Source organism: Gallus gallus, chromosome Z, assembly GCF_016699485.2.
Source record: "Gallus gallus isolate bGalGal1 chromosome Z, bGalGal1.mat.broiler.GRCg7b, whole genome shotgun sequence".
Classification (NCBI taxonomy): Eukaryota; Metazoa; Chordata; class Aves; order Galliformes; family Phasianidae; genus Gallus; species Gallus gallus.
The window spans coordinates 54,419,393-54,433,850 of record NC_052572.1 but is presented as its reverse complement, the minus strand read 5'-3'; the positions used below and the strand labels follow the sequence as shown (position 1 = coordinate 54,433,850).

General features: G+C 39.2%; 1 protein-coding gene across 7 annotated transcripts in view; it reads right to left on the bottom strand.

The window, feature by feature from the left end:
- HOOK3 (hook microtubule tethering protein 3) overlaps nt 1-14,458 on the bottom strand; it is a 78,673-nt gene that overhangs the window by 26,072 nt on the left and 38,143 nt on the right. For 5 of the 7 annotated variants that reach the window (XM_046905620.1, XM_040655803.2, XM_003643039.6 and 2 more), the window contains 6 exons: nt 13,591-13,754; nt 11,969-12,109; nt 9,903-10,104; nt 4,278-4,388; nt 1,269-1,356; nt 641-710 (listed from right to left, as the gene is read on the bottom strand). In XM_046905620.1, the coding sequence (XP_046761576.1) occupies nt 641-710; nt 1,269-1,356; nt 4,278-4,388; nt 9,903-10,104; nt 11,969-12,109; nt 13,591-13,754 (776 nt within the window). The remainder of the gene's footprint in view (nt 1-640; nt 711-1,268; nt 1,357-4,277; nt 4,389-9,902; nt 10,105-11,968; nt 12,110-13,590; nt 13,755-14,458) is intronic. The other 2 variants (XM_015280498.4, XM_040655801.2) reach the window with 1 other exon arrangement.

The following is a 14,458-nucleotide window of genomic DNA, read 5'->3' as shown; positions in this document are numbered from 1 at the left end:
ACTCTTTTATCACTGAAATTATGTTTGGACCACATAAGGAGCTTTCCAATATTTTAACAAATGTATCAGTATTTGTAGAGATGAAAAAAATTAAATGCCTACAGGGTCAACAGATTTCTGAGATGTGACTGTCTTTCAATAACTTAATTTTCAGGTTATAGTGATAATGAATGAGCCTACTGGCATATCATTACTTTCAATCTCTTAAGCTATAATGACTTTCAGCTCTGCTATGGCTGTTCTGCTCTTTCATAAATGATAATAATTTACTGTGATATAAAATTGGTTACAAAAATCTACTTCTCCTTTCACAGTGTTAGCTGTTTTTTCCTTTCACAACAGCAAATATTGGTATTCTGTCAGAGCACATATACAAACTGTAGTTACATGAACTCTCCACAGGAAAAGTTCAGTCTGATGTGAAGTGTCTTGTTTTTCCTTCTTTTGGAGCACAGTACAAAAACTGAAAAGAGGTCAAATGAACTCTGTCCTAAGCAGCAGCTTTTATGCTTAGGACAAAATCCAAAATGAGATAGAAAACATGAACTGCAGAAACTTGTCAGCACTTATTAAGAAATAAACCACTCATTTATAGGTACGTCATAATGGTTAGTATAACAAAGCACATGTAATAGCTTACTTTATTTCAGGAGTAACAATTTCTGCTGCTAAACTGTCTGAAGGTTCTTGTCTTCCTAGGGGCATCAATCCTGGGTCAGGAAAAGTAAACATTTAGCAAGCAGACCAGTTACTTTCTTTTAAAGAAACCAAAATAAATATTGTTATACAAGTTTGTAATTTTAGAGTAATGCTATAAAATGGAAAATAACACAGAGTCAAGCTACAGCAAGGCAGGCAAGCACAATTTCATTTGGAAAACAACTGGTATTTCTGTCTACAATCAATCCAGTCAACGTGATTTTGTGATGTATTTTCTGCTCAAGAGCTTATTTAAAAAGCTGTGCAACATAACAAATACATTGCAACACATGAAATACCATATACACCTGAGAAAGCTCAAGTAATTTTCTTCAGACTGGCTATACAATTTAGAAATACATCCTAGAACTACCACAGTGAGGAGGAGACTAAAAGTTCTGATCGACTGAAATCAGAAGGTATGCAAATCATGAGTAGCAGAAGCAGATTCTCATTGATGCTTTCAAAGAAGTCTAAATTTATTTTATCCTAAACAAAGCACAATCGGTACTCTTCAGATAAACCTCATGAACTTTAGAAAAGATGCTTTTAACCTCCATATTTGTTACCTGTAGTGGTGAGTTGACCCTCCTGTGCTTGTACACACCTGAGTTCTTCAATAGTTTCTTTCAAAGAATCCCTTTCTGTTCTTAATCTCTAAATAATTGGAAAGAGAATAAATATAAGTTTTGGTATTGCCATTCCATCTTTAGACTATACAATTCGACGAAAGGCATAGCATCAACACTTCCAAAAGAACTGAATGTGATCAGAGACTGCTTTTCGAATTAAGGCATCTCAGCCTATTTCATGATAGAATAAGAAGAAATTTAAAGTATTTCATACAAACAATGTTATTTTTGAGGAGGTTTGATGCTCTGCTAACACAGCAATGGGGAGTAAAAGCATTACGGTATAAGCCGACATAATCATTATATTAGTGACACAAAGTACTTGTACCAGGCAGTAAACAGTACGTACAGGAACCATTAAGCCATCTTCCTCTTCCCCTCATCAGGGGTTTGCTCCAAGGGGAAGTGAAGCGGGAAGACACTGCAGACGTTTCCCTCACCAAGAAATCAAGACTTAGCCAAGAGTGAAATAAAAGGCACAGTCAACAAAAAGACAAACTTCATTAACTTGGTTTTGTTTCTCTTTCAGCAGTGAAAGTGTGAGCAGCAGTTCCATAACCCCTTCCTGATGTGTGTCAACTGGCCCTGCCATTCACCAGCCAGCATCTCAGGTATTTAAGAAGACTAGTTGCTTAAGACTTGGTCCAAAGAACTGAAAAACTGAACAGTCCCATCTTGGGATCTAGATAGATACACTCTAAAGTAGCATCATGTAAATACTCTCTCATTTGACAGAAGTCTCCTATTGGCAAAAATGAGAATCTACAGATAACACCAAGTTTTAGTCCAGAAAGATGCCAAGAGTGAAAAATGAAAGGAGAGAATAGCAACTATCAAGAGACCTAAGTTGTAGTATAATATAGTAGTGTAATATCTAGCATCACTAAAAGGTCCAAGTTAGACCTCAGCTCTGCGTAGGTACAGAGTTGTGCATACTGATAGCTCCTTGAATCTGAACACATTAACAGTTTGATTCAGATATGTATTTTATATTTCAGCCTAAATGGATTCATAACTTGGAAAACCTTTGGCAAAGACTGTATTGGTGAGGCGTGGCTGAGGCTTCTGTTGTATTTCTGAATCCTATCCAGGGAACTCTGGTGCAGCTGTCAAAACAATCTGGATACAGCGTGCGTTCTGTTAGCACAGCAAGCCATTTCATAAGTCTCACAGGTTAAGAAGCTGGTTTTACTACAAATACAGAAAAATGGCCACTCAAAGGAATGCTCAAATTCAGCTGCTGAAAGCAAATATTCTGCAGCCTGTCAGAAGACATCAAACCAATTAATCAAGCACTATAATATTTTAACGAATAGACAAAGCTCTAAGTCTTTATTTGTATAGCGAAGACAATGTAAACTCATCAAATAATATTACTTCTCAAACAACAGACCACAGAAGTGAAATTCACCTACAAAGCTGGAGATATCAAACATTGTACCACACTTTGCCTGAATATAAAGAAAAGGACAAAACAGATTTCTCTAACTGCCTCTAAAATGTAACTGACAAAATACCATCACGTAGCTTCTGATCTGTGATGGGCAATGCTAGTGATATGTCTGTGACAGCTGGGAGGAGTAGGTAACATTGGTGGTGAATTGCTAATACAAATGTTGAGAATCTTCGACTATAAACTGGCTCTCCAAGGTGCATATCAATTCAGAAGAAAGTACTGAAAAACAATCTAAGTAAAAAGAATACGCTATTAGCCAGGCAGTAAAACTGAAAACTGTACAACAGTCACCTGCAATTCAGATCCTTTGTGCAAGACAAAATGGTCTATCAAGCAACAGATAAGCCACAAACACAATCTTACCACTGTTAAACGTAACAAAATTGGAAAAACAAACTTCAAATAAGAAGCAGAGATGAAAGCCAAAACACAAATGGTTACTATAAGCATTCCAATCTGAGCTGAAGAGCAAATGGAAGTGATAAGGTCAACTGTTCAGAGTAGTTAAAAAAAATTAACAAAACATGGAAATCAAAGACCCGTGAACTGAAAATAAGTGAAGATTTATTATTTTATAGATACTATTTAAGAGTAACGACTGGCCTTTCTTGAAAGGATTTAATAGGTAACATGATATATTGAAGAAATGCCGACAAAGAATCTGCCTGATAGATAAGTGGACTTAGACCTCAAGCAAGCCTGAGAAATTTCTAACTCCAAAGTGCCAGTCATGCTTAGAAGCACTGCAAATGCATTCCTAGGAAAAAAAGAAAAAATCAAAAACAAACAAACAAAAAAACAGAAACAAACTGGTGTGAAACAAGAGTATTGAAGAAAAATGTGAAGGACTGGTCTTAGCAAGAGGGGACAGAGTAACTGATCTCAGAATCACCAGCAGTAAATGACAGAAAGGAACAGAACAGACCAGCCCTGCATATTCCATGTTGACGCTACAGGACAGATCAACAAACTATCATGAAAGGCAAGATTATAACAATGGAAACATCCTTCTACAAGACTCCTAAGCCTCTTGCTGCAGTGTTCATGACCCCGTAAAGAGAATGCAGATGGTATGTCAAAGAAAGATCTTAAAAAAAAAAAAAAAAAAGAATGAATGAAACAGGAGTTTCGTCATAGGAAGATACTGCAAAAACACCTACTTTAAATAGTCATTCAGAATACATGACAATTACACTGAGCATTTATTATTGCCCTTCTTGTGAGGAAAGGGCAAGAAACAATTTCAGATCTCAACTGTGAAGGCTCTTCATTTTTAAGAAGTACTGCATATCATTTTTGTCACTTAATTCTATTCTGTACAGTTCTTAGATTTAAAAAAGAAGATCTTATAAAATACACACAAGGTATGAGAGAAAAAAAAAAGGCCTCCTAATTTAAAAAGGTTGCTTATGACATCTCTCTGTTATGAAGGACACAAAGTTGCTTTCACTACTTCCAAAAAAAAAAAACCCCACCACCTTGGCACTTACATCTTTTTCTTTTTGGAGGCTGTCTACTTTTTCTTTCAGCCGTTTGCATTCATAATCTAATTTATCAGCTTTCTTGGATTCTTCAGATAACCTGTTTTGTAGTTCAACTGCCTGTGAGAACAAGAATCAATAATTTGTCTGCAAATATTAGTATTAAAACAAAATACATAAGACACAAGTAGCCAATTACCATGCACCACAAGTTATTTTGTAAAACAAGTGAAATGTTTATCTATAGGACTACTAAAAACTGCTTGTTGTTCTATGTTTCATCAAAACTAACAGCATTCAAGTATTAGGTCTCATGACAAAGACAAGAAGCAAAACCTGTAAAATACATTCAAGTATATCTACAAACAAAACTTGAAGCCTAACCATAGCTAACAGAAAAAAAAAAAAAAAAAAAAAAAAACTTATGCATTTCTATGGATCAAATTGTTCAGGAGCAGTAGAAAAATGCTCCTGCTTTCTGAGAAGCCAAGGAAAAAAAAAAACCTTTGATGAAATTAAATTACCAACAACTCTTGCTAAGCCTCACTCAAAACTCAACCGCCAGTTTATGCGGTCAGGAAATGTCTCTTAACCTGAGACTTTCCTAATTGTTTTTAATACACTAATATAAAGATTTGGCCAGAGTCTCATAATCAGTATACTTCAGAACAAAATACGTCTAACTGTGTCAAGCATATACTTTCAACTACAGATCAGTAAAGAGCTTATTAAATAAGTAGAAATCCAAAAGCTGAGCAGAAACAGAGAGCAGAAGGCAAATCAGCAAAGTTTTGCCTTTCCAAAGTTCTCAACCTTTACTAACAAAAGCTCATTCTCAGACATTAGTAATACTCATAACGTAGAAGGCATAGAAGCAAGTAATATGAATAAAGACTGAGCTGCAAATACATAAGCTGAATGATGATTCAGCTGAAGACATAAAGCTTCTTCTGAAGCAATTCATAATGTGGCTTTCTCATGGGTTTCAGATTACAGAGAAAGTGACTAACAAATTGTCAGTGCAAAGCAGTAGCTGTGCCTACATAAGACTGTCTAGCAGTTTCAATTACATTTTACTTTCACTGGGAACAACAATAAGAAAATAACTACCAGGACTGAAAATCTGCATGGTCTTTGTCTTAAATGAAAGATACTGGAGTTTTTTTGCTTTTTTTTTGTTGTTGTTGTTTCTTTTGTTTTGTTTTTTTTTAAATGAAGACTTGAAAAACAATATGTTTATCTTGTCTGACATTGTTTATCTTGTCTGTCATTTCTGAGGTCACAGAAGAAAATTTACAATGCCAGTTTTGAAAATATTTAATTTTTCAGATGTGACTTCCATCACTGGGGATACAAAAAGAATGGAGGCCTTTATCTATGATTCTGTCCTCTCTGTAAAATAGGTACATTCCTACCTCAACTGGAATAAATATATTAATGTCTGTAATCACTCAGGCTATGATAACGTTATACAAAAAACCACAGCAGGAAATAAACTGCCCAAAATCAGGATTTGGGAGTGTTCAGAAAGATACACAGCTACATGGTAATGCAAAAGATTAAAAAAAATAAAAATGGATGAACTGCCATCACATTTACTGAGCATTATCTGACATGTGGAATGAGTAAAGCAGTAACCTTGCAAAGAAAAGCAGGACGTACTGTTAAAAATGTACCAGAACACACATGCACAAAGGGGCTGAATTAAAATTACAAAAATAATCATGGAATCTGCAGTTGAACTCTTCATGTTGCAATAAAAAGTTTCTTAGAAAATGCTTGCACTTGCTTTCAGAAAAGTGAACAAAGCCTCGTAAATAAGTGCTGTTATGTCTCCAAGTACAATATGCCACCACCAATCTCATCTTAATGAAACTAGCATGTAAGATGAGATTTCCTTGCAGATCACTACAGCAGTTTGAAGTTCCACCTGCACAGCACAGAGCTTCTAAGCCAGAGATACATCTCCAATAACTCCGCTGCTGCTATCACCTTAAGTGGGGTTCAATCCCTCCACACACCAGGGAAGACAGATTTCACTACAGTAGCAAATGAGTGCTCAATGGTATAACATCTGAATCTTTGACCTGGCTTAATTTTTACAGCAAAAGTTAAGATTAACAGAAAATAATAAACTGACAGTTCACAGTTCATAGCCAGGTTCTTCCCCCCCCCCCCCCCCCCCCCCCCCCCCCAAAAAAAAAAAAAAATCCAACAGGACATGTAAGCTATACACACCCTGTGATCATTTTGAGACACTGTAATTAGATGAAAGAAACCATCACCTTTCACATGAAGCATCTGATGTTTATTCCAGTCTCAGATAATGGACCGATTCTGTACAAATTATCAGCACCTTATATGGGAAATCTCACCCACAGAGCACAGAAAAGGAACAGTAATTTTTGCATAACAAATGACAGGACTGCCCCTTCCAAAATCCTTACCTCAATGAAGTACAATCAGACGTGGACACAAAGGTTACACAATTATCATAGAATCACAGAATTGTAGGGGCTGGAAGGGATCTCCAGAGATCAGAGCCCAATCCCCCAGCCAAAGCAGGCCCAATACAGAAGAGGCAACACAGGTAGGTGTCCAGGCGGGTCTTGAATTACTCCAGGGAAGGAGACTCCACGACCTCCCTGGGCAGCCTGTTCCAGTGCTCCATCACGCTCACCGTGAAGAATTTCCTTCGCAAATTGGTGCAAAACTTCCTGTGCTCCAGTTTATGGCCATTTCCCCTTGTCCTGTCCCCACGGACCACTGAAAAGGTTGGCCATATCCCTTTGTCTCCCACACTTAACAATACTTATAAACATTAACCAGATCCCCTCTCAGTCTTTCTTTCTAAGGCTGAACAGACCCAGGTCACCCAGCCTTCCTTCATAAGGGAGATGCTCTAGGCCCTTTATCATCTTTTTGGCCCTCTGCTGGACTCTTTCCAGGACACCCCTGTCTTTTTTGTGCCAGGGAGCCCAGAACTGTGTACAGCACTCCAGGTGAGGCCTGACCAGGGCAGAGTAGAGGGGGAGGATCACCTCCCTTGACCTGCTGGCCATGCTCCTGTTCATGCATCCCGTGATCCCATTTAACTTCTTGGACACCAGGGCACACAGCTGGCTCATAGCCAACCTGCTGTCCACCAGGACCCCCAGGTCCTTCTCTGCAGAGTTCTCTCCAGCAGGTCATCCCCCAACCTCTCCTAATACGTGCAGTTACTCCTTCCCAGGTGCAAGATTCTACACTCACTTTTGTTAAACCTCATCTGGTTTCTCACTGCCCAGCTCCCCAGCCTGTCCAGCTCCTGCCGAATAGCAACACAGCCTTCTGGCCTGTAGGCCACTCCTCCCAGCTTTGTATCATGGGCATGCTTGCTGAGGTTGGACACTATCCCCTCTTCAAGGTCGTCAATGAGGATACTGCAGAAGACCAAGCCCAGCAGTGAACCCTGGGAACACCGCTAGCCATTGGTCTCCAACCAGACTCAGCGCTACTGATCACCACCGTCTGAGCTTGGCCTGTCAGTCAGTTCTCAACCCACCTCACTGTCCACTCATCTGTCCCACATTTTCTCAACTATCAGGACGTCATGGGAGACAGTATCAAAAGCCTTGCTGAAGTCAAGGTAGACAACATCCACTGCTTTCCCCCCCATCTACTCAGCTACTGATGTCACCATAGAAGGCTGCAAAGCAGGTCAAGCACCGTTTCCCCCTGGTGAATCCATAGTGACTACTCCTGATAGCCTTCTTCTCTTCCAAATGCTTGGAGATGGCATCCAGAACAAGCTGTTCTATCACCTTTCTAGGGACAGAGGTGAGACTGACTGGCCTGTAGTTTCCCCACAGCTTCCCTCTTGCCCCTTCTGAAGGCTGGAGTGACACTGGCTATCCTCCAGTCTTCAGGCACCTCTCCTGTTCTTCAAGACCTGACAGAGAGCAGTTCGGCAATCACCTCTGCCAGCTCCCTCAGCACATGTGGATGCATCCCATCAGGACCCATGGATTTGTGCACACTGATCCCACCCAGATGCTCCTGGACCACACCCTCCTCAACCAAAGGGAAGCTCTCCATTTCCCGGACTCTCTTCCCTGCAAGGTCCAGGAGTCCCAAGGGAAAGTCTCTGAAGTGACGACCAAAGCAAAGAAGGAGTACAGTGTCTCTGTCTTCTCAGCATTCCCTGTTACCAGGACACCTCCCTCGTTCAGCAGGAGACCCACATTATCCCTAGTCTTCCTTTTACCATTAACATACTTAAAAAAAAATGTTCCTATTATCCTTTATCTCCTTCATCAGCTTCAGCTCCTGGTGAGCTTTAGCCTTCCTCATCGCTTCCCTGCAGGCCCTGACAACACTCCTAGTCTCCTCCCAAGAGGACAGGTCCTTTTCCCACATTTCATAAAGCTGCTTCTTCCCTTTTATCTTATCCATGAGCTCCTTGCTCATTCACGCAGGTCTCCTGTCTCTCTTCCCCAGTTTCCTACTCTTGGGGATGCCCTGATCTTGAGCTTGGAAGAAATGCTGTTTAAATGTCACCCAGCTCTCACAAGCTCCCTTGCCTTCAAGCACTCTAGCCCATGAGATACTTACACTTTTGTACTCAGCTGTTAAAGGCAAGGAATATTTATTGCTAGCAAACGTGATATTACTCCTGGTGAATGGTTACTGCCTTCTGTATTTACTTTTTCCTTTGACTTATATCAGCATTTTTCTCATCCGAGTTCGTTTTTTCTCGTGAAATCATTTGAACTGTATCTACAATTAGCCCACAGGGGCTGAAGCTTGTTGTCTTAACAGCAAAGATGACCACGTGCAGGAAAAGTCTCCCGACCACACACTGTATCACGGCTTGTAGTTTGTGGTTGTTTTTGTATTCTTATTCTGCTGTAAGCTGGCATGTACATGTAAGGATGGCAATATGATCACCTGGAATATCAGATCAGGCAGAAATACACAGCAGGCACTACTACTCTAACAAACCAGCCTCTGTCTGGCCCTGGAACAAGAATCCAAGAATAATGTCATATCAGTGTAGGAGCAGAGAGAATAGCACATCTTCCTTCTTTACAGAAACAGGATGATGTGAAGCTTTGTTAAGCAATAAAACCAGATATGCTTCACTCCAAAGAGTGTGCTGATCAAAAATTCTGTACTCTTCTGGGTGCATATGAACAACAAGAACCGTATACATCCTTCTCTCTTTAGACCTGTACATAACTAGAAATTTCATACGTATCAGACAAACTAGAAAAAAAGATACTTAACTAAGGGAGTAACTTACCTCAGCTGTGGCACATCCTTCACTGCTGTAAATTTCTACGCAAAAAGTATATACTTTGTCTTAAAGAAGAGGCTGTAACCCAAGCCTTACTACTGAGTTTGAGAAAAATAATTCTCATACCCATTGATTTTTAATAAGTAAAAAGACATGCATGCTGACAAAACACATTTGTCAGTGGAATTCAAACAGTTGTAAGAGTTACAGGAACAGATGAGAAAGATAGTGCCTAAAAAAACAAGTAAGGTGGTGTTTGCTCATCATTTGTATTTTACTTTGAGGTATTAGCTGTGTTATGACAAGAAAGTGTTTAAAAATGCAGAGAAATGTTGTGTTGACTATGACTTTCTCACCTGTCTCTTATACGTCTCCAGCTGACTGCGTGCTGCATTGGCCTTCCTTAGCTCTTCTTCCAGGCTTACAGTATTTTGCATGTACATTGTATTCTTTTCTTCTAAGAGTTTCACTTGCCGACGTAAATCACCCAGGTCTTCTAATTTTTTCTTGTAAGACTCCACTTGGCTTTCTAATTTGGCTACTTTATCAGAAGAATGCCTGGAAGGAAAGATTTCTATCAAATTTGTAGTCTGAAAGCTAAGAAAATCAAATGTCCTGAAGCTTCCTTCATGTTCAGAAGTCATGTAGAAGATATCCCACGGCATCACAAGTAACACAAGAAAGTGATCATATCCTCATATTACCAGCTATTTTCACTTCTCAACTTAATTTCCTTCCACCATCTGTTAATTCAAGTTACTGCTGATGGAAGGTCTTTCTAAAAGTATTATTTGAACACTAGTCTGTACCATCTTGAAGGTCACAGTACACATTTAAAGTTTATTCAGTGTGGCCAGCTGCTTCCCACTGAGGCCAAATGTGCAAGTTGCACTAATAGCTGAGTTGATAGAAACAATGGAGTCTCAGTCCATCCACTGGTACAGATCAACATAGAGGAAGGAAACAAGCTGAAGCAAAAATTAATATTTTTTTCTAAAAACCCTCCTTCTGGCAGACCAACATAATTTCAGGAATGAAGGTGCTTAGTGTGACTCACAAGGCAAAATAACACTAGGGAGCAGTAAGACCATTATTACTCAGACCACTAACAAAAAGTCTAAATGTGGAGTATGTGCTGGAAAGATTGAAGGCAAAATTTTATAAAATAGGATATGATCATCTTCACTGAATCAGTAGGAAAAACTGTACAGATCATACAGCAGTTTGATCAGGCTTAACAGAAAAAAAAGTAAACTATATAACAAGGAGAGAGCCAGGATTATGGCTTTTACTTGGAAGTTGCCTGAAGGCTATGGTACAGATGTTAAGAGATAAACAAACAAAAATTTGTTGGAAGCTAAGAAAATCTTACCCAAAGCAGTACAGCATAAAATCCCAGAAATCAACAGCTGTGAGCACAGAGTAAAAGCTTATACCTTATGACCCCAATTCACTTCTGAAGTTAAGAAGCAATGGCAACAGTTGTTAAAAACTGTTAGATATGTAATACAGAATTTTAGAATAGGTCTACAGTTACTACTACTAGGTATGAAGCTAGGACAGAGATTACGGCATGTCTGAAGTACAACACCTCCTGCAGATGAACACCATTTAACGAACCCCTCTGTCTTACAGGATAACAAAATTCAGGTAGTACAACCCGTAATGGAATTAGAAGAACCTGGTTCCTGGCATTGCCAGGAAGACAGTGACCCTTCCTTCTTTGCTCCCTAACCCCATCCCAGCTTCATTTTAGAATTAATTTACATACTCAGTTGCCTAAGAAATCTGGAGAAGTCCACATTGGTGATCAATTTATGAGATGCTGCGGCAAGTCAAATCTTCTTAACTCCTAAATAAGGAGAGGCTCTGTCTGGAGCAAGACTATTTTTGAACCTGCCCCTCTGAATGGCATCCCTTCCTTCCACTGTGTCAACCACACCACTCAGCTAGGTGTCATCAGCAAACTTGCTGAGGGTACACTCAATTCCACCATAGATGTCACTGACGAAGATGTTAAAGAGCAACAGTCCCAAGACAGTCCCCTGGGGGACACCGTTCATGACCAGCCCCCAGCTCGACACAGAACCATTGATCACCACCCTTTGTCTGCAGTCTTTCAACCAATTCCTTATCCACCAGGTGGTCCACCTGTCAAATCCACATCTCTCCAATTTGGATGATGAACTGAAGTGCCATCCAAAGTGCAAACAACACAATACCACAAAAGGCCTATCTCCTTGACAAGAATGGACTCCCATATCATGAAGGGGACAATAAATGGAGAACAGTCTGCACTCAGAGATCAGTACGTGACTTGTTACAGCCATAAGACAGTGTAACATTGATATGTTTGCTAATATTCATTATGTGCCTAATCAGTAGATAACATATTTAAGCAAAACCGTGCTGGTCTGTGTACCTCAGTACATCTATCTCATCCTTCAGAGACTGAGCTTCCTCTGCCAACGCAGTAAGCTCTTCTGTCTGTTGTCTCAATTCAGCAATCTCCTTCTCCAGTTCTTCACAGCGTATTCTATAGTCATCTTTGGCTGCTTCTAACCTGTAGAGATAATGGAAAATGGAAAATAATTCTTTAGCTTGACCCACAGTTATCATTCTTCACAATCATTCTCTCTAAGAATACATCTTCTCTAAGGTGACTTACATAGGAAAGGAAAACAGCAGTATAACGTGCAACATCACATACACACCCAAATGCCAAGCTTATTGGAAAAAGACAGAAGCAGATTGAGTGTTCTGATGATTTTAATTTGATGTCAGTATTTCTATTTGGAACATCACGAGGACCTTCTAATGGAAGGACAATCTAACTTTTTTTATCACTGTACTTCTTCAGAAATGGATTTTCAAGCAGAAATTTCCACCCTTTCTCATCAAGAACACAGACATAAGATAGCACATGCTAAGAAAGAAGGGGGAGAAGGTAAAGAACTGGAAGACAGGCTTCAAGTAAAAAGGATTTACAAAACTCTCCAAAACCTGAAACTAGAGTAACTGGCAATCTAGACATTGAATAAGGGGAGAAAGTATGTTTAATACAAATAGGAAATAGTCAAAAGGCCCAGGCACATATCACTTCAGAGAACAAATATGAATAAGCAGAATTAAAGGGTTTACACTAAAGAGATACCGCAGTACTATTCCTTCACAGGGTAGACACACAGAAACAAGAAAACATATCAGCTACTACAAAAGAGAATTGTTAAATATTTTTCAGGAAACTGAAGGGAGATGATGCATCTGAACATGCATTTATTTCAGAAAAGAGGTTTTGCAGGACAAGTGGAAAATGGCAAAATAGACAAAGGAAAGTTACTCCATAGTTGGCAAAGCGATTTGAAAATTCCAATAGGAAAAGAGGGTAGGAAAAGAAAAAAATTGAGAGAAATATTACAGTCTCAGTCACAAAGGAGAGGGAAAGTATAGCAACAAGTATGAAAAGACAACAGTGACGTAGACTGGCTTTCCTCAGCACTGTGGGCTTAGAGAAGCTGAAAGCAACAGTTAACAGGATCGGGAAGGATAATTAAGGAGAAACTATACTTCCACCCGTTGAGGAAAGGCAAAAGAGGAGTAGAGTTCAATAGCTGAAAATCTCCATCTTTCAGATACGACTTATTTTGTTTTCAGACTTAAGAGAAGGACATACTTTGTTGCATAATACTACCTCCCAGAGTAAACATTCAGCTAGGATTTTCTATGCCAACATGATAGAATCAGAATGATTTATACAAAGGAAAGCATGCTACCTTTCATCCCCACTAATTCTGAAATACTGATGAAATGACTGCACCCAAACAGTATAAAACTTAACAGGGTAGAGGGGTACATGCATACAGTATTTCAGCATTAATACGCGACTCTTGATACTAGAATGTGTGAAAAGGTACATCTTAAAAAGCACTTCAAAAACTTCACAACTGCCATAGTACCACTAACTCCAATAATCCAGCCAGTGAAAATTCAGCATATAGTCATGTCCGTTGCCAGCTACAAACAAATTACAGATAATTTCCCTACCTGAATGTTTCCTCTTGGAGTTGTTCTAGTTGTGTCTGCAGTTGCAAGTGCCTACGACCAGCAGGGCTGTTGGGATCTTCAATAGAGTCAGACTGATTTAAACGTTCCATCAAAATCTGGTTCTCAGCAAGCAAGCTGCTCTTCTCCTCCTGAAGGGCTGCAACCTGTTTTAATAGTTACACAAACAGAATAATGCAGCAATCCAACACTACAGATTTTTTTTTTGCATGCATAATGAAGTAATAGCACAATCTACAAATATAAGCATACAGGTTTCAAAAAGCACATTTCATGAGATCACACTGCAACATTAATAGATATTCAACTGCTGTGTGATGTAACTAGCATTAACAGCATTAACAGCAGTATCTGCCACTCAGAAAATGTAATTTTGAACTGTAGTTCTCTGAAGCATCTAAAGAAAACCCTCATAGCTACCACAGGGCATGATTTCGGTACATCCAAGTCTGCACGCTTTACAAACATGTAAAACTAGCACTTCAGAGCAACACTTTTAAAACTGACTTCCAAAGGAAACAATGTTTATCAACTCCATAATGGATATCCAAGGAATGCCTGAATCCTTCCAAGAATTTTTTTTTGTCCAGCAACTAACTGCAAGCAAACCTGAAACAGGATTTTCAGGAAAGATTTCATGAAATCTTGAAGATGACAGTTTCCAACAGCTCTGTGAAAAAAAGCAGTGGTACAGAGAGAACCAAAAGAGCTGCAAACAAAAGCTGAAGCATGAGTTTATATATTATTAAACAATGTAAAATCAGCATGTTGAGGAAGAGGGCTAGAGAAGAAATACGAACTTCAACAGAAGGAAATGTTTCAGTATGAGCTTGCATTATTAAATATACCA